Genomic DNA, 18,636 nt, shown 5'->3' on the forward strand with positions numbered 1-18,636 from the left:
TATATTTTCTATTTTAGACTAATAATTAATTCGTTATGAATTTGATACGATTGAGTAAATATATTATTGGTACTTAAGTTAAATTACAATTAACAAATTCAAGAAATATGTAGAATTTTAAATAATAAATTATTATTCTTGACAAGAAGTTAGCTAGCATGTAAAATGCTTGGCAATTTCTTTTTTTGACCATGCACGTCTTTAGTAATAGTTTATGATTTGATTTCGATACAAGTAGTCAACTTTGCTTAAAGNAATGTCAAAAAATAAAGGGGGACAAATAAGTCTCAGATAATATAATAGAGGAGGAAAATAATATATATATGAGGTGGACAACGTCCAATAATTAAAATCTCATATTGCGTCACTCTTATCGGCTTCCAAAAAAAAAAAATTATTTACATCATTATTGAAATTATAGAAAAAATAGTACTACTAGAGGAAAGAAAGTGCAACAACTGATGAACTGAATAATACTCAATTCCTCAAACTGCTACTTAATTAACTCCAACAAGTTAATCTAGAAATAATGATAGTTGGGTTCAGTATATATGTACTAGCCACCACTCAGTATTGCATTTATTTGAATAATTTTACCTTTCAAAGGTTTTCTTTTTTTAATGTTTAGATGTCTCTCCCAAATAAAGAATATGTAATTGTTTTTCAATATAGAATAAGTTAATGTAAACATTTTTACTTATCGATAAACATGTATTACAAGTTTCATATAATAATAATATTAAACTAAAATTTAAATGAGTTTGACATGGATCATCCCATATATGTATGACCGAATGTAGGCATGTTTATGTATCTCTCCAATGGAAGAAAATACATGTCGTATGAAAGAGAGGGTATAGGCACGTGAAAGGGAGGAGGAAGGGGGAACTAGATGTAACTCTTGTGCTTATCCGTTTCCCATTTTGGTCTATTAGCAGGTTCGTTGTATCTCATGACTTATTCAATAGCAAGAATTGAATGTGACAAATTGTATTTATCAAAGTAAACTTTACAAAATGATAAGAGACTCTTCCATATGATTATGTCACAAAGCAATGTAAGCAAAGTATAGAAAACAACAACATCAACAACTAGTTCCATGTAAAGTAGGTCCTAATATTTCATCTAATCTTAAAGCATGAGACTTAAAAGATTTACATTTATCAGGTTCTTCATGTTATTATTGAGTCCAGCTAAATTTTAAAATCGAACAGGCTCATTATTCAATCATGAATAAATGAGCCTAATTTTGATACAATAATATTCGGCCACACTCCGAAAAAATGATCATGATTTTCATTACTTACACAAATCAAATTAATACAGAACGTATATCCTCTCCTTCTCTTCATGACCAAATTATATTTCGATTCTCTTAATCTATTTTCCTCTTCTATTTACATATACAACATTCAAGGTCATTGGACTAGAAACCACTAACACTAAGTACTTACTATACCCTTGCTTTGCTTCTTCTACTACGGAAAAATTGCAAGGTGTAAAACATTGAAGTTTGAATAGATCAATCTCATTGGAGCTATGGAAGAATGAATAACTAGCACAGGATATCATACCCAGAAGATCTTTGATCAATATTCTATCCGCAGTCGCCGCAATTCAGATTTGAATTGCGGGATAGAGCTCAGAGTCCGGCGAGCAAGGCTCCTAATATCTTCTCGGTTGCAATCTCTTGATATCCTCACAAGCTCCCAAAGGGCTCCTCCACTGATCATGTCTTTTGCATTGACTTCTGCAATGTTCATAAAATCAACTGTTAGAACTTTCTCAACATATCAATGTGGCAAAGTGGATAAAACATACCATGCTGTGCCAAGTGGCAAAGTGCAAGCTCAATGTGGCGTCTAATTGGTGCGGATTCATTATTAGCATTTTGTACTATCCATGGAAGTGCACCATCATCTATCAAAAAGGATTTGCCACTTTTTATCCCTGTAAATGCCAGACATAATTATCAAGCTGAAATAAAAACGACATCTATTATCTTCTCTTCCATGCTAGCGCCGAAATTTGGCAGTGTCATAAGTCAGACAAGACAGAGTAGGGAGTGCTGATAGCAGTGAATTAGAATTTTTTGAGACTGATAATCAAATACTGACAAGGAAGAAAGCAGACCTTGATTAGAAGCTCGAGACTCGCATTTAGCGAAGTTGGCAATTCCTCGAGCAATTTGCGAAAGAACATCAGGATGTCCACATCTTACAATTCCCAGTAAAGCCTTTATACCTCCTTGAGATCTCAGCTTCATCAGTATTTTATCTGAAGGAAGAACACGAAAGTAAAACTGTGAATATCTCTGGTATTGATAACCCGAGGGACAATATTGAGCCCCAATTCAAAATCTACAAAGGAAAACAAAACCTTTTATTACACCATGTTGAGATAGTAGCCAGCTATTTTTATTTGTTGGTACTTACTGTAAATTCACCTAAATAAATGTTCTCACTCTTAAATCATTTCCTCATTCTGTTCACACCAGAATGAAACAAGGACATGGTTATATATTATGTAAACTGAATCTCTGGACAATATTTCATGGGTAAATGGTTAAATTAGTCGCTGAAGATCACCTATTCTTCAAACTGGTCTCTGAAAGATTTTTTTAATTAAATTCATCCTTCAAAGATTTTAAGTTAGTCATGTTAGTCCTTCTTCATTCCTGTTGCTAATGGCATTAGAGTTTGCGGATGCGACACATTAAGTGACACCGCAACACACACCTAGTAGTCTTCGTTGGCGTATTTGATAAGTTTATGAAATCAGATCAAATCAATCCGAAAGGGATTCTAATGCCTCAAGGTCTCCCTTAATTAGCAAACTTTGACGCCGTTAACAAAGGAAGTGGCGAAAGGACCAATGTGATTAATTTAAAATCTTTGAAGGGCAAATTTGACTAAAAAAATCTTTCAGAAACTAATTTGGAAAACGAGTAATCTTTCAAGGACTAATTTGGAGAATGAATAATCTTTTCGGGACCAATTTAACCATTTACTCAATATTCCATGATGCATCATTCAAGTTTGACTCTGCTCGCAGGAACGTGAACGAGAAAGAATTAAAAATATCACGAAAAGTTTACATGTCAAGTTATTGCATTGTTTTAATTTGGAAGGTGAAATTCAAAAATCTACCATGAAAAACGAGGGAACATACCATTCCCACATAGGTTAGCAATGGCCCCAGCAACCATTCGAAGAGTTTGTGGTTCTTCAGCATCGGATGCAGCCATTGATAACAGAGTAATTCCTCCTTCAGACATTATGAGTTCTTGATTGGCCTCTGAATTGCCATGAAAGAAACCAAACGAATATCAAAACAAACAGGAACCAGAAGCACCAAATCCCTAATAACTGGTAACATTAACAGATTTGGAATAAATAATCCTGTTAACTCAGCATATTGTAAATATCTGCAAATAAATGATCACCATTCATGGCAAGATTAGCAATTGCTCCTGCTGCTACCCTGCGAACAGTTTCATCCTCATATCTTCTAAGCAGCATCAACAAGGAAGTAAGACCACCAGCTTCAACAATACTTTTCTGATTTGTCTCTGCATGTTATATATTGAGATGAAGTGTTAAGAATCTTTATATACTACCATGAAGGCATAGTCTGATATCTTTTTGAAAGGCCGTAAGAATGGAAATGAAATGGGGTGAATTTTTTCAATGGACAAAACATGAGATAAATATCTTGAAGCTCGTATTGTTCTGAACAAAATTCTCAAAAGGATGGCCCTTCTGATGTTGAAAGAACTCACTCTCTTCCCAGAGTTTGTCTGATATATTGTAAAAACAAATGCATTGAAAATAAAACTGAAAAGGTCGGTATCAATTAACAACACTAACAAGAAGAGGAAAGCATCTACCTTCAGCTGCTAGGTTGGCCACCACTTTCACAGCATGTACTCGTACATTGGCATCATCTGACTCGAGCAATGATAAAATCTTATGCAATCCAACTGTTTAAAAATTAAAATAATGTTAGTCGTATACACAAGGATGTAAAGTTTCAACTATAACTCATCCAACTTATACCTTGTTCAAAGAGGGTGGCAACAGATGCCTTCTGATCATTCCTAGTGTCTTTGGGTTGGGAATGTCTACTTTGAGACAACGAAGTATCCATCGCAGGGAATGCATTTCCAGAACTTCCACTTTCTAAGCACCTTCTCATCTATAGCCATAGCATTAACGTATATTCACATGAAAGAAATTAAATAAGATATTATTGAAGTTATGCAAGAAACTGGAGTATAATGGCAACAAGAGGCATGGAGAAAGAAGACAAAACTGAAGTCATGACAAGGTCACTAGTCATGGATTTTCAGTTAGGTCTCGATCTATATGTTGAAAATTTTTTATTTGGTTGTCTGCGTTTCAAGATTTTCATGTTGTCCTTACTATTAAAACCATGTTAGTAATTTATAACGGTGCTCAACCTCGGGATACATTTGGAGTATTAGAGAAACTCTAGTCACACCTAAATATACATTATTGAATTATCAAGGACTAAAATATTAAACCAGTCTACATATGGATCCAGATTCCAAACTAGCACTTATTACTCAAGCGTATGCTGCATACTGAATCAGAGATTCAAAGTAACACATACCTGGTCAGCTTCAAAGTTTAATTGCAATAATTGGCTTCTTAATATTATTATTTCTTCTTCAAGTTTCTTTTTCTGACTAGCATCATCCTCCAGGATTTTGCGAAGCTTTATCATGTCAGCATCACCTCCTGCCTAGTACACCAAAATGTTCCCCATATATTAGAAAAATCATGCTTGGAAAAGAACTGAGTTAGTGAGAGTTATCATTTAATTGAAACTAACCTCTACTTGTCCATATTTACCCAGTTGGATTTTTAGACTTTTTAGCTCTTCTTCAATTGCCTTTCTCTTGCCTTTTTCAATTTCAAGAAGCTTTTTGACCTCAGCAACTTCATCAGCAGAAGATGTTGCAACCCCCTATACAAGTAAAGAATACACACATGAATAATAAAGCAGAAGACAATAAAAAAATGTATATTGGATATCACTACACAATTAGCCACGCTACTTCAACAAGCCAATGTCAAAACATATCACTGAACACTTATAAATAATGACACTGAAATCAAATCAAGCATTAAAACGTAGAGCAAAGACAAGCGAAGCCAGCTAGAAGAATCCTAAAATAAAAGATGGGTGTGATATATATAGAGTAAAGTATTGTTTTTGTCCCCAACGTTTGGGGTAAGTCCCAAAGTTGTCCCTAACGTTTCAATCGTCCTATTTAAGTCCTTAACGTTTCAAAATTGACTCAATGTTATCCTATCGTTAGGAATCCGTTAACAGAATTGACGATGGGACAAAATTGAGACGATTTTAAAACGTTAGGGACTTAAATAGGACGAACACGTTGGGAACAAAAACGATACATAGAAATAAATTTTAATTTTATTTTTCAATAATATCAATTTTGTACTGCACATAGTATTCAATTATTCTTTAATCACATCTAAGTAAATTACATTTAATCACGTTACTTTCATTCTAAATAAATTTATTTTTTTATAATTTTACACTTAAAGTAATATAATTTTTTTATAAATAAATAAATTTTACACTTTCATTCTAAATAAATAATGTAATGTGATTAAAATGAAAGTGTAAAATTATAAAAAAAATTATAAGTAATGTGATTAAATAATGAAAGTAAAATTACATTATTTAAAATGAAAGTATAAAATTTATTTATTTATAAAAAAATTACATTACTTTAAGTGTAAAATAATAAAAAAATTAATTTATTTATAATGAAAAGTGTAAAATTAAACAAAAAAAATATAAGTAATGTGATTGAGTAATGAAAGTAAAATTACATTATTTAGAATGAAAGTATAAAATTATAAAAAAAAAATTTATTTAGAATGAAAATGTAAAATTATAAAAAAAGAATTTATAAGTAATATGATTAAATAATGAAAGTAAAATTACATTATTTAGAATGAAAATGTAAAATTTATTTATTTATAAAAAAATTTCATTACTTTAAGTGTAAAATTATAAAAAAATTAATTTATTTAGAATGAAAGTAATGTGATTAACTGTAATTTACTTAGATGTGATTAAAAAATAATTGAATACTATGTACGATAAAAAATTAATATTATTGAAGGATAAAATTAAAATTTATTTTTATGTATCGTTTTTGTCCCCAACGTTTTCGTCCTATTTAAGTCCCTAACGTTTCAAAATCGTCTTAATTTTGTCCCATCACCAATTTTGGGGATCCCTAACGCAGGACAACATTTAGTCAATTTTGAAATATTAGGAACTTAGAAGAAATATTATTAATGGAAAGTAAATGATATTCCAAGAGTTGGAGGATAAGATATAAAATGCATGCCACATGCAATGTGTAATTGAGACATTGATATACCCTTAATATAAGATATCATCACAAAAACATCTGTCATTTATCAAGAACAAAGACAATCTAGTTTTAAGATTTTCATATAGGTAGATAACCTTTGAAATAAAATACCTCTCCACAGCCATTGACAAAACCATTGCAACCTTGTCTTTCCTGACTTGTCATCAACTTCTGCTCCAGCTGCTTAACTGATTCCATGTACTCCATCTGACATTTCAATCTTTCTCTCTACAGGAAACATTTTAGTTTAATAAATTAAGTAAATATATTGTTCGCATTATGTTTAAAAAAATATCCTCTTAGGCGTTCAAGAGAAAATAAAGTAAATATATATGTGTAACATGTTTAGAAGTACAACATGGTTAGGAGGATTCATGAAAGCTGCAATATTTTGGTAATTAGGCACTGGTGCAACCACATTGACATTGCAGACTAGTGGTTTGGATAATATGACCCAAAAGTCTCAATGCCTCGCAATCCTATCTGTGAAGCCTAGGCCTTCTCTACCTGCATCTTTCTATATTAATTTCTTCCAAATAAATTTATTGCTTATTCAGATCTTTTAGGTCAGCCAGAGGACATAATCTATTTTACAACTTGTAATACTTTCTTTATAACCTCAATTACTGTCTGTAGATGCTGTTTACAGACTAGAAGGCTAGGATCTAACTTCAATCAATCATCAAACCTAAACTATATATGAAATCCATAATCAGATACCTTAATAAAAAACAACCACCCTTAACTATCCAGCATGATATATAAACTTTATAGATCATTTCAAAAGCAGGAGATGTAGTTTTTAAAATAAAAATAAAAAAACAACATACCTCCAATGCTTCAGCAAAGTTCTTCTCAACTTCAGCAATACGACATTGTGCCTCCAAATTTATTCTTTCAACTTCATCTTCAAAAGCTTTCCGCTGCCTTTCATTTTCTGCAATAAGCTTATCTAACTGTACCTCAAGTTTCCGAGACAAACTTTTATAATCAAACTCCTCCTTAATTTTCAGCATGTTTTCAACCTTCATAGCCTGACACATCAATACGTCTTTCATGTAAAGCCAGCTAATGCACTTGGGTTAACTTAGTAATAACTAATAATAATAAAATACATCATCGGAAAATAACTTCCATGAGCCAGACAAAAACTGTGAAGAATAATGAATTTACTACAAATTGTTTGGGGAAATCCAGCTAAAAAAGGGTAAATTAGATGCTAGCAAAAGTATATGAATGCATGATAAAAAGAGACAGGAAAATCTATGCATATAAATATCTAATAAATAAATGGCAAATTATATCACCAACAACTACTTTTTTTCGTATATCTTATTTTTGCCAATGAAAAACACACCATGAATAGGAATTAAAAATTGCATAAATCTTGATAACGGTATTTAATGTGCATTGCCTTGACAACCAACTCTTAATAAAGCTTAAGATATTTGGTCTTAATGGTTTTACATTTCTGTTTTCTCGCATATGATACCCCCTCTCAAGCCAAACACGTTGGGTTTGAAGCATGGAGTGTCTTTTATTTCATTTTATTTTATTTTTGTTTTGCAGTTGAATTGCCTTTTAAATTAACTATAAACAGAAATGGCAAGGATCAAACTTCTAGTCATTTGTTCACAAGGTGCTAAAACCATGTCAACAACCAACTTTACTCAAAGCCTAAGCTATTAGATGGAGGTCTAGAAATGGTTTTATATCTAACATTGTATGGTTAGACATACATGATCAGAGGTAAAAGCTCACCCTTTGGCCGAACAAAATTGTACTAGATGTCTCTCCTCGATGCTGTGGAGATGGACCAATGGTCACAATCAATGAGGTCCGAGCTGTTCCTGCAAATGATTGTAAGACAGAACACATGGAGTATAAAATACTATAATCAATGTAATTTTCAACAAATAGGACTCATGCCCATAAGATTGATAAGAGACATCTAGTACAATTTTGTTCAGCATATAGTATGTAGAAGCCAGCTTTCTAAACTATACAGATGGTAAAGAAAAACTTAAGCCTTACAGCATACTTACATCATAAACCAAATTAAAGCATCTTACCTCCAAAAGAATCCCTAAGCAGCCTAGTAAGCTTTGAATCACGAAATGGTACATGAGCACTGTTTTCGGCTAGAGCATTAATACATTTCCCCAATGCGCTAAGAGAAAGATTGATAGATTTTGCTTCCTCGAGCATGTGCCCTTCACTTCCTAGTGGAGAAAAAGTGAAAAAGCTTAGCATTCACAAAAATACACATTTTCAAACAACAAAAAACATAAAAATATCTTAAAACACATTTCAATATACACCTGACTTATGGATACGCTCTGATCCTGCCAAATCAATGACAACAAGCTTGCTCTTTCGAATAAGTGGTTTTGAAGGTTTAGTCAAGTGAGAGGCATCAAAATTTTCAGTCAAAACATTATCTGCACTTTCCACAACAGACCTCCTGACATGTACCTGATAAAGAAGAGATAACTACATCAAGATTACATGCAATTGTTCTGAAACGAAAACCAGTGGCCAACTGGATATCCTGATTCATGACATGTAATAGAAATTACATAAAACACAGTTCATCATTTTACCGTCAGAAGAGCATGACTACGAGAAGATTCAGTATTCATTCTGGTGTTAGCAGCAATTCGATGAGCTTCCCCTAATCTAAGCAACTCCAAAAAAGTCTGCTGGTCCCTTATGTCTACGTGAGTTGCCCCAGGCAAAGACACATCACCACTTCTTGGATCCTCCACTATGGGAATATTATCATTGGCTGGATTTAGTAAGTCCTGGACAGTCTCCATGTAAAGCTACACATTTTCAAGGACAGAGATGATATGAACATTTTAGTAAAAGTTATGATGGCCACTGACAAAAAATGAGATAAAAAGATGCCAATAGAAATATCATAGTCAACAGGCCAAAAGCTTAATGGTTATATAAGGACAATATGGTGGAAGAAGTATAAAAAATAGCATATGATGCAATTGCAGTAAAAGATAAAAGTATTCAACCTGCAGGTATGAGACTGTGACAGAATCAGTTTCTGGGGATAAGTCCGATAAAATATCCTCCATGGCACGAACCATGATACCCCGACTAGAAGTGTCTTCCTCCCCCAATTGTCCAAGGGTAAATGTTTTGCCAGTGCCAGTTTGACCATAAGCCATTACAGTTCCATTATAGCCATCAAGAACACTCTAAAAACCACATATCAAATGGAATGTCAAGTCAAGTTACATACAACACCTAAAAGCACCACAATCCTTTGATTTCTATTACCACTAAGAGTTATGGTTATCAAATAAAGTCTTAAATAGCACTACTTAAAAGCAGATGGCAGAGTAAAGGATATTCTTGTACAAATAGAAAATGCATTACTACAACAGACCTCTACAACGGGCTTAGCTACAACTTCATAAACACGCTTCTGTGACGCAAATTCAGTGAGCACTTCATCAAATTCATAAGTGTCGGAATCCCAATTGTTACGTCGAAGCTTCAATCTTTTAAGCTGAAACATTTAAAAGGAGGAAAAAAGGAAGGTTATTTAAACCTCAAGCAAGGCTTATGCATAAAAAGGCCAAAGGTACACCTATAACCAATGTAAATTGAAGAATCTATAGACCAATATCCACCTCTGGTAGCAATTCTACACAATCTGCAAAATCAGCATCTGCCATCATTTCTTCTGCATTTTGAGGTCTCAATCTTACAGCCACTCGAACTCTTCCAGGAACTGTACACAAGTATGAAATAGAAAAGAAGTGTTACAATATCATCATAGCAAAAACCACAGTTAACGATTACCAATATTTGAGGATTTGCATCCAACAATTAATATATGTATACACACACTCACACACACACAACATAAGCATAAAAATGCTGCTGAGATTACAAACAAGTGCCAAGTCTACAGTATCTTGTCACAATGAACTGTTCTATATCCTTTTCATCATCAGTTCCAGAATATACTCTACTCCGATGTATAATCTAGGATTACAGAACACATCATAAAACTTCCAAAGAATACTGTTTGAATATAAATTAAGAACCTCATTTCTTCAAAATCAGCTAAAGCTAGAGAACAAATCTAGCACTTTTTCTCAACTAAAAACCTCATCATCAACTATTCATCTCGAGCTTAGGCAGCATAATTAAGACATGATGATTTAACCAATATCACACATTTTATTTTCCAGTTCATCATCCACACGTTAAAAAACTAATATTACTTGAAAATTTGAACACATACAATAAATTTGACCTCTATAAGCCTATAACAGAACACGCGACAAACACTAAAAAGGCTTCTACAGCAAAATCAAACGAGTATCTATAAATTTATTAGGTTACTTGAAATCGTAACAATAAAGAAAGAAGCTACTGAAATTTCGGTTAACAAAGTGCTGATTTAGAGCTACATTTGCATTCACCTTCATACTCTTACGTTTCTACTACTGCTTACTGTTTCACTATTCAAACACACAAACACTTGCTCTTTCTCACTCTATTCCATTATCAGTGTTTCGAATGAAGAGAGTAACTAAGCCGAAGGGAATCGAATTACCACTCGTACATTTCTATTGTGGAATCAGAACCAGAATTCAAAAGCTGAAATCGGAAGAATGAGAGAGGTGTTAGGAAACCTGCGTCGCCACCGTGAGATGGCGAGCTGCGGCGGGGAGCGGCGGATCCCGGCGGATGAGAGTGGCGAGGCTTCGTTCTGAGGATGCTGTTGTTGTTGGCGCCTTGGCGATCTAACTTGGCGCTTCCGCGTTGAGCGACGACGTTTCGGTGAATAGTCGACGCCATAGCTTCAAGCTTGTAAAAGCTTCAAAGAAGAATAGGTGAAGAGAGAAGTTACTTTTCTACAAATTCAAATGCAGTGTGTGTGTTTGTGTTGTTAAGTAGTAACTGTTTTTGTTTTGTGTCTCAAGTCTTGAGTCTTAACTCTTAAATCTTAATAAAGCTCGAGTTTGGTTTACCGGTTCATTTTTTGAAAATGAAATTAATTTTAATTAATGTCATAATTTATTATTAAGGGCTAAGATTCCGTCTAAACCTATCTCATAAATACCGAAAATTAATCATCAATTATTTGTAAAAAATAAATAATTAAATAATTATATTATAAGCTCACTGGTGTATTATTTTTAATAAGAAAAAATATAGAATACCAATATATTATTTGTCAATTTATTGTCAACAATGATTAATTATTATATTTTAAACATATATATAAAGGGATATATCTAAAAAATATATCTATAAAGACACTTATATTAAACACAGCTATAAAAAGATATTTTTATTAAACACATCTATAAAAACATTTCTATTAAACACAATTATAAATAAAAATTGGCAGATATTGGCAGAAATGTCATTGATAACGTAGCAAGATTGAATAATATATTATATATGCATAAGTTATCGTCAGAATGATTTATTACATACACAGATTCATCGTTTCTTGCTCCCAATGGATTTCTCTAACATCTTCTTGTCATATTTATATTATTTTTTTAACTAAAATGTTTTGAATTACCACAATGGGTTAACATGGAGAACTTAAGTACGTAATTTGCATAAGATCATACGTGTAATTTCATTTTATTATTTTAAAAGTGTATTATGGAAAGAAAACGAAAATTTTTAAAAACAAATTAATTTTACTTTTTTCATTAGGTTATTTTTACCTTTTCAGTCGAATTCAAAATCTTCCTTGCAAATATTTTCTAAATGAGTAAAAAAATTGTCATGTTTGATAAACACCTTAGAGACACCTCAATTTATTTTTATGAAACTAAAAATGCGGTTGTTTTGTGTTTTTATTTTTATTTTTATTTTTAATGTTTTTTTTAAATAAAAAATAAAAAAATATTTTTTATTATTTTGTCTTTATTTTTAACAAATTTTAAAAAAACAAAAAATACTAAAAGTAAAAAAAAAAACAAAAATATAAATCAAACGTATACTAAATTTTCTCACAAAAGTACAAAACATGATTTAGAAATACTATCACTTAAAAAAAGTAATTTAAACCATTCTACCAGTTTATTTACAAAGATAATCTCATTTCTGTGAATTTGGAAAATCTCTATTTTCATCTCCATAATAGGGATTTTTGCAAATATCTGTATTGCCGGACATTTTTGCTTCTCTGAATCCAGCAGATAATAAAATGAGGAGAAAAAATGGAATTATGGGAAGCAACTTTTTTTTTTTTGGGTGTAAAAAGAAATAGAAAGTGAAAGTAAAAAAGGGAGGAGGCAGAAAACGAATGAATGCAACTGACGAAAATTGAAAGGTGATTATTGGAAACCAAGTGGGCCCACGTTGCAGAAAATTGGCCCAAAAAGATACATGATTCTGCTGCCAACCCAACAAAAGATTAAATCATTAAAGTTCCATGTAAATTTTTATTTTCTTAAAAAAATTATTTTTTTTCAATCTCTGAATTTATTAATTTTTTAAAAAATATTTTACATAAACGTTAATTATATTTATTTTTTTAAATAATTTTTATATAATTAATATAAAAATAATTATTTTTATTTACGAGTCATTATGTATTTAAATACCTATATAATACTACTTTATACTTATAATGCATTAAAATTAAATTCTTAGAATAATTATATATTATATATACTTACTTTGAAAATAAAAGAAAGGTTTAATAATAACTCAAATCAGATAAATAACTATCTACAAATTTTGAATGTTAAATTAGAATCTAGAAGTGAATGAGAATCATAGAACTATAGAAGTGCCCTGAAAGGCAAGAAAATCACAATTCTTGCACTACCTCATAAGTCACCATTCAACTACCTCATTTAGTTTTTGGTGGTATTTCTAGGTGATGCTTTAAATACATGACAATGGTGGTAATTCATGCACTCATTTTTTTATTTTTTATAATATGTAAAAGAGATGTTTGGTGTATTTATTATTTGTATCAAAGTTCAAAACTCAACTTAAAATTCATGAAATTCTTTGACAATGACCTAGAAACAAGTAACACAAATTTAGTAGTCCCTGCTTGCAGAGGTGGAGTTAGACAAAATATTTAGGGACTGGCATTTACGAATTAAGTTTAAGAAAATTATTTAAAATATTAGGGCATTGATAATTTATTAGTAGAAAGATATTTTAGTGTTTTAATAATGAATGTATTGAAACTATTGATAACTTAGTTAAAAAAATATTTTACTAATAAATTAGTTAGTATACTGTTATTATTTTTAAGTAATACCTATTAACAATATCCAAGTTGAATATTAAAGTATTTTATATAGCCTATTAAATTTTATATTTGAACTAATAACTTGTCAATATTTTGATTGTTTAAGGCCAAATTAAATTATTAGATATAATATATAAAAGTAAACAAATACTTTCTGATTACAAATTTAAAAATATATGGATTATGTACATCATATTATTTGCTATACAAATCTATATTTCTTCTAAATATAAATCTTTTTAAACTAATTACATAAAATAATAGCTAATATTATATATACACCAAAAATTACTATAAGCACACTTATTATTCCTAACTAAAAAAATAAATATGGTAAAATAAGAATAAAAATGGCACCTCTAATAATATAAAATATATATTTACTATAATAAAAATAATTTAGAAAGAACGCATATTCAAAAACAAATTAAAGATACTCATAAAGTATAGCATTTGGGAGATATTTCATTATTTCACTTGCAATAATCAATTAGCTTAACTTACACATATAAAGTTCATGAAATGAGTTAGATTTCAATAAGATGGCTCCATAATATAGTTTAGTCTTTCATATATCAACTATCCTTAAATAGAATGAAATGATGAAGAAATGAAAACTCTTAAAGGAAAAAAAAAAAAGAATAATTGAAGGTGTTCTTGTTGCATTTTGATTGGTCTATCTATCCTTGCAAAATTCTGTTCTACATCATCCATTTCTTCTTTTGATTTTGTCGAGGATGATGTCTTCCATGAATTCTGCTTACTCCAACTTGATCCAATTTGTTTCTTGCAATCTTGCTGTCCAAAAACAAACACATTAGAAACCAAACCATAAATGTTTGCTGTCACAAAGTAAGTTTCTTCATTCAACAGAAACTAATACTAAGATAATAAAATGAGGGATGATCTTTGAATTAACAAAATTATAACCTTGTAATAAACATTGCATAATTGCACTTAGAATTAGAACAAAGTATGTCTATGCTGCATGTAGTTTATGTATAACAGTATGGCCCAAAATGCCTAATCTCTCACTGACCCAAAAAAAAAAAAATTTCTTCCTTGAGTTGAGCAACATTGTTTTGAGATCATCATATCAGCCACTCAGCCTAGCTTTCAACATTACTTGCTCCAGATTAACAAGTTTGTCCATGCTATCAGGGGGTAAGAAAACATCAACAATCTAAGAATTTTGTGGAAAACTGGAAAAAGGCACAAAAAAACTCGATGCTTGTACTTATTTGCTTATGATCCCATTAAAATAGGTCACACCATGTGATGGTTGTACATACTTGATACTTGGATGTAGCAAAAGCAAAATGGTTATGAAAGGTGTATGAGAAGGTATATTGTATAAGATATGTTATGAATCATAAGAGTAATGCAGTGTAGGATTATACCTCTAAGAATGGTCCAGGTTGAAGTTTCTGTATGCAACAAGAAAGTTCAACTATATGCCTAGCTCCTTGTCCATGTACTCAACCAGCAAATAATTACTACATACAAGAATTCCATTCCATTATATAAATGGAGTAAACATGAGAAATCCGAATTCTCATATGAATTTAAATTATTTATTTTTATTTGTTCTAAAGCATGAAAAAGAATTTAATTCTTAAGAGCTTGTTTGGAAATCTATGAATTAGAATTCACTCAAGAATTAAAATTCTTTTTCTTGTTTTGAAACAAATAAAAAGAAAATATTTGAATTTCTTTGAGAATTCAAATTCTCACTTTTCTCTCGTTTACAAATCAGACCAAAATGGTCTGATTTTAAAATTAATTCTCACACTAAACAAGCTCAATATGTCAAATATAAAAAATCTCTATTTATAATTAATTATTCTAATTTTGTCCAACACCTATTTAGTCCTCTTTCTTCTCCTTGTTAAAGACAAAATTGTAAAAGAAGAAAATTTAACTCATACAAAAATTATTCCAAATTAAAGAATTAAATTCTATTCTATTAATATGTTTAATCATTCAAAACCATGGAATTGATTTGAGTATCAAATAGAAATAAATTCTATTATTAAAGAAAATAAAATTCTTTTCTTGCATTTAAATAATTTCCAAACAAGCTCTAAGTAAATTTTAATTTTTGTGATTCCAAACATACTCTCAAGATCTTCTAGATTAAGAAAATTAAAATATGTAACTCAATTACTCTACAAGATCGATTTTGCTATATTGTTTATTGCAGATTTCAAACATGAGACTTTGAAGAGTATAGATAAGAGCATTTATAATGTTAAACTTGTACTGCAATGGCAATTAATTTCTCCAACAGGAAAAAGCAAAGTACATGACAAACATAACGTGAAATCCAAATAGAGAACTTACAGAAAGAGGAGGATCCTTACAGAAATTGGAGGGGCAGCACCCAAAGGCATCAAATTCACGGGTCCCAGAAGAATCAGTAGATGTCCCTGTACATGAAGAAATAAATGGGTAAAACAGTTGAATGGGGATGGAAATTAAATCCAAAATTGATACCGTATCCTAAAAAGCTAACAGCTCCCCCATGGAAATAAAACAAAGATTATGTAGGAGAGAATGAATATGATATTGGAATAGAGAGAGAAAAACAGTACCTGTTTTAAGATGTTGAATCATTACGAATCTGTTTTCCATTAACAGAAATGTAGGGGATGTGGGAAATGGTTGGCCAAATGTGGGGGTCCTTCTTCTGTATGCGTTCCCCCAACAACGGACTTTCCCTGATGAAGAGTTTACTTAAAGAGGCAGGCAGCCTTACGTTCTCCAGCTTGGAGCAGTCTGAAATTGATAATTCTCGGACGGACTATGACTGTGACACCTCCAGAGATGTCAAATTTTCACATCTTTTGATTGTCAGCTCGTTGAGATTTGGGAATGCTGGCAATGCAAAGGATGTAAGTGAATCGCAGCTGTTGTCTATACGTAAGCTCTGTAGTGAGTGATGTTGTTGGTGCCGCATTGGGAATTCTACATTCATGCAATTCTTGATGGACAGATATTGCAATGAAGGGGGCAAGGAATCTCTTGGAAATGATATGGCTGATGAGCAGTTTGAGATTTCTAGCCATGTGAGAGAGGTTGGTTGGGTGTGGGTCATGACATCAAACACATACTCCACCTGCTGCTCTCCACAAATTGATAGTTGTTCCAACGTGGAAAGCGGTAGGTCCTGCATTCTTGCTTCTTGTTTGCCAGATATTCTTAATTTGCGTATGATGGGAGCTCTTGGCAGATAACAACCAAGCTGCTCGCATCCTGAAATCCAGAGTTCCTTCAGAGATGGAAGAAAAGTGGGCAAATCTCCTCTTAACTGAGGACACTCCCATATCCTAAGATGCTCAAATTGAGGAAATGGTGCATCATTGTCATCAGATTCAAACGACTCCCATTCCTCCCAGCAAGGCATTCTTCTAATAATCAGAGTTTTAAGGGATCGGAAGGGTATCTCCCGATGATGATCAGTTCCATCATCCTTGTAGAATTCACCACCAATCCTCCTCACCTTATCAAAGTTCGAAATGACCAGCCACTCTAGAGCGGGTAACTGTCCAAGTGTAGGAAGCACCCAACAATTCCCGCATCCACTCAGCTCCAACTCAGTCATGTTGTGGTACAAAGACTGCCCTACCCATTCTGGAAACATGGTACCCCTGTAACCCTTGATTCTTAATTCTTTCAGGTCTTTGTGAGGTTCTAATTTGGCAAGTACATCTTTCTCCATTTGGGAATCAACCATATCACTATCTTCACCTGATGACCACTCCAAACATAAATCACTCATGTATTTCTTATCAACCATCCTTGCCTTCCAAGCCTCACTGCTGTTAATGACATTCTCTAATTTCTCAATATGAAATGACCCTCGAAGATTTACAAGTTCTGCTAATTCCCCAGCCCCGTTCTCTTCATGCTTGCCAACAATATAGTAACGCAGAATCTGCAAGTCTTTCAATTTGCCCATACCTTTTGGCATCTCTTCCAGTTCAGTGTCTTCAATATCAAGATGATGCAAATTCACAAGTTTTTGCATGTTGGAGGGAAGCTTTTTAAGTTTCTTACATTTGCTCAACTTCAAAGTTTGTAAATTGTACAAATCACACAGTGACTCGGGCAATGATACGAGAAGTGTCTGAGAAAGATCTAAATAACGCAAGTGAATCAATTCACCAATCGAATGGTGCAACAAGTCTTCTTCAAGGTAAAATGATTTAAATGACAACACTCGTAAGCACTTCAGTTGTTCTAGCAGGTGACAAGGATCGATTACTCCCTTTGAGAATTCATATGTATCCAAATTGACTTGCATCAATGTCCTTGCATGCTTTAAACTATCACATATTTCCACGATCTTTGAGATCGAATCATTGTAAAGACCATATGACAAATGACGAGTTTTCGTATCATGCTTAAATACATTTTTGAGTTCAAAGGTTCTAAAATAGAACTTTCCACCATAGAATGTCGCCAAATCATGCATGAGGTCGTGCATTACAAATGAATTTTTATGAGCATTATTAGAAGGCTGAAGAAAAGATCTTGAAGCTAAATCATTAAAACATTCATAACCAACTTCTTCTAAAGTGCTTCCACTCCTTGGTTGTTGCAAAAGACCTTCTGCCATCCACAATAAAATCAATTCATCTCTATCAAATTCATAGTCCTTAGGATTCAAAGAACAATAAACAAAACAACGTTTTAAGTACGAAGGAAGTTGGTAATAACTGATCCTTAATGCAGGAAGAATCTCACTTTCCTCTTCAGAAAAATCCCAAATTTCATTGTTCAAAATATCATTCCAATCCCTTTCATCATCTTTGGTACTTAGTAAGCTCCCAAGTGTTTGAATAGCCAAAGGTAATCCCTTGCACTTTTTAATGATTTCTCTCCCTACTTTTTCAAAACCTAAACGGTCTTTAGAAAGCAA

General features: G+C 32.1%; 2 protein-coding genes across 4 annotated transcripts in view; both read right to left on the reverse strand.

Moving 5' to 3' along the window:
- Positions 1-1,277: 1,277 nt before the first annotated feature.
- Positions 1,278-11,363, reverse strand: LOC107475561 (kinesin-like protein KIN-UB). The gene is made up of 19 exons (XM_016095219.3): positions 11,110-11,363; positions 10,096-10,196; positions 9,849-9,971; positions 9,472-9,657; positions 9,046-9,267; positions 8,764-8,917; positions 8,515-8,664; positions 8,204-8,292; positions 7,273-7,476; positions 6,554-6,670; positions 4,858-4,992; positions 4,636-4,767; positions 4,059-4,197; positions 3,890-3,982; positions 3,446-3,571; positions 3,172-3,297; positions 2,134-2,277; positions 1,822-1,950; positions 1,278-1,750 (listed from the first exon to the last, which is right to left on the reverse strand). The coding sequence occupies exons 1-19, from the start codon at positions 11,273-11,275 to the stop codon at positions 1,590-1,592; spliced, it is 2,697 nt and encodes an 898-aa protein (XP_015950705.1). The 5' UTR covers positions 11,276-11,363; the 3' UTR covers positions 1,278-1,589.
- Positions 11,364-14,475: 3,112 nt separating this feature from the next.
- The window catches only part of LOC107475565 (putative disease resistance RPP13-like protein 1), a 55,044-nt gene continuing 50,883 nt past the window's right edge, over positions 14,476-18,636 (reverse strand). Inside the window, exon 5 of one of the 3 annotated variants that reach the window (XM_052257451.1) lies at positions 14,476-14,510. Coding sequence is in view for 1 of the 3 variants with exons in the window: in XM_052257456.1 (XP_052113416.1) it covers positions 16,516-17,462 (947 nt within the window). In the remaining 2 variants the exon portion in view is untranslated. Of the gene's footprint in view, positions 14,511-14,827; positions 15,209-16,267; positions 17,463-18,636 lie in introns of those variants that run through there. The other 2 variants (XR_008005957.1, XM_052257456.1) reach the window with 2 other exon arrangements.

The sequence above is a fragment of the Arachis duranensis genome, chromosome 2 (genome assembly GCF_000817695.3).
Source record: "Arachis duranensis cultivar V14167 chromosome 2, aradu.V14167.gnm2.J7QH, whole genome shotgun sequence".
NCBI lineage: Eukaryota > Viridiplantae > Streptophyta > Magnoliopsida > Fabales > Fabaceae > Arachis > Arachis duranensis.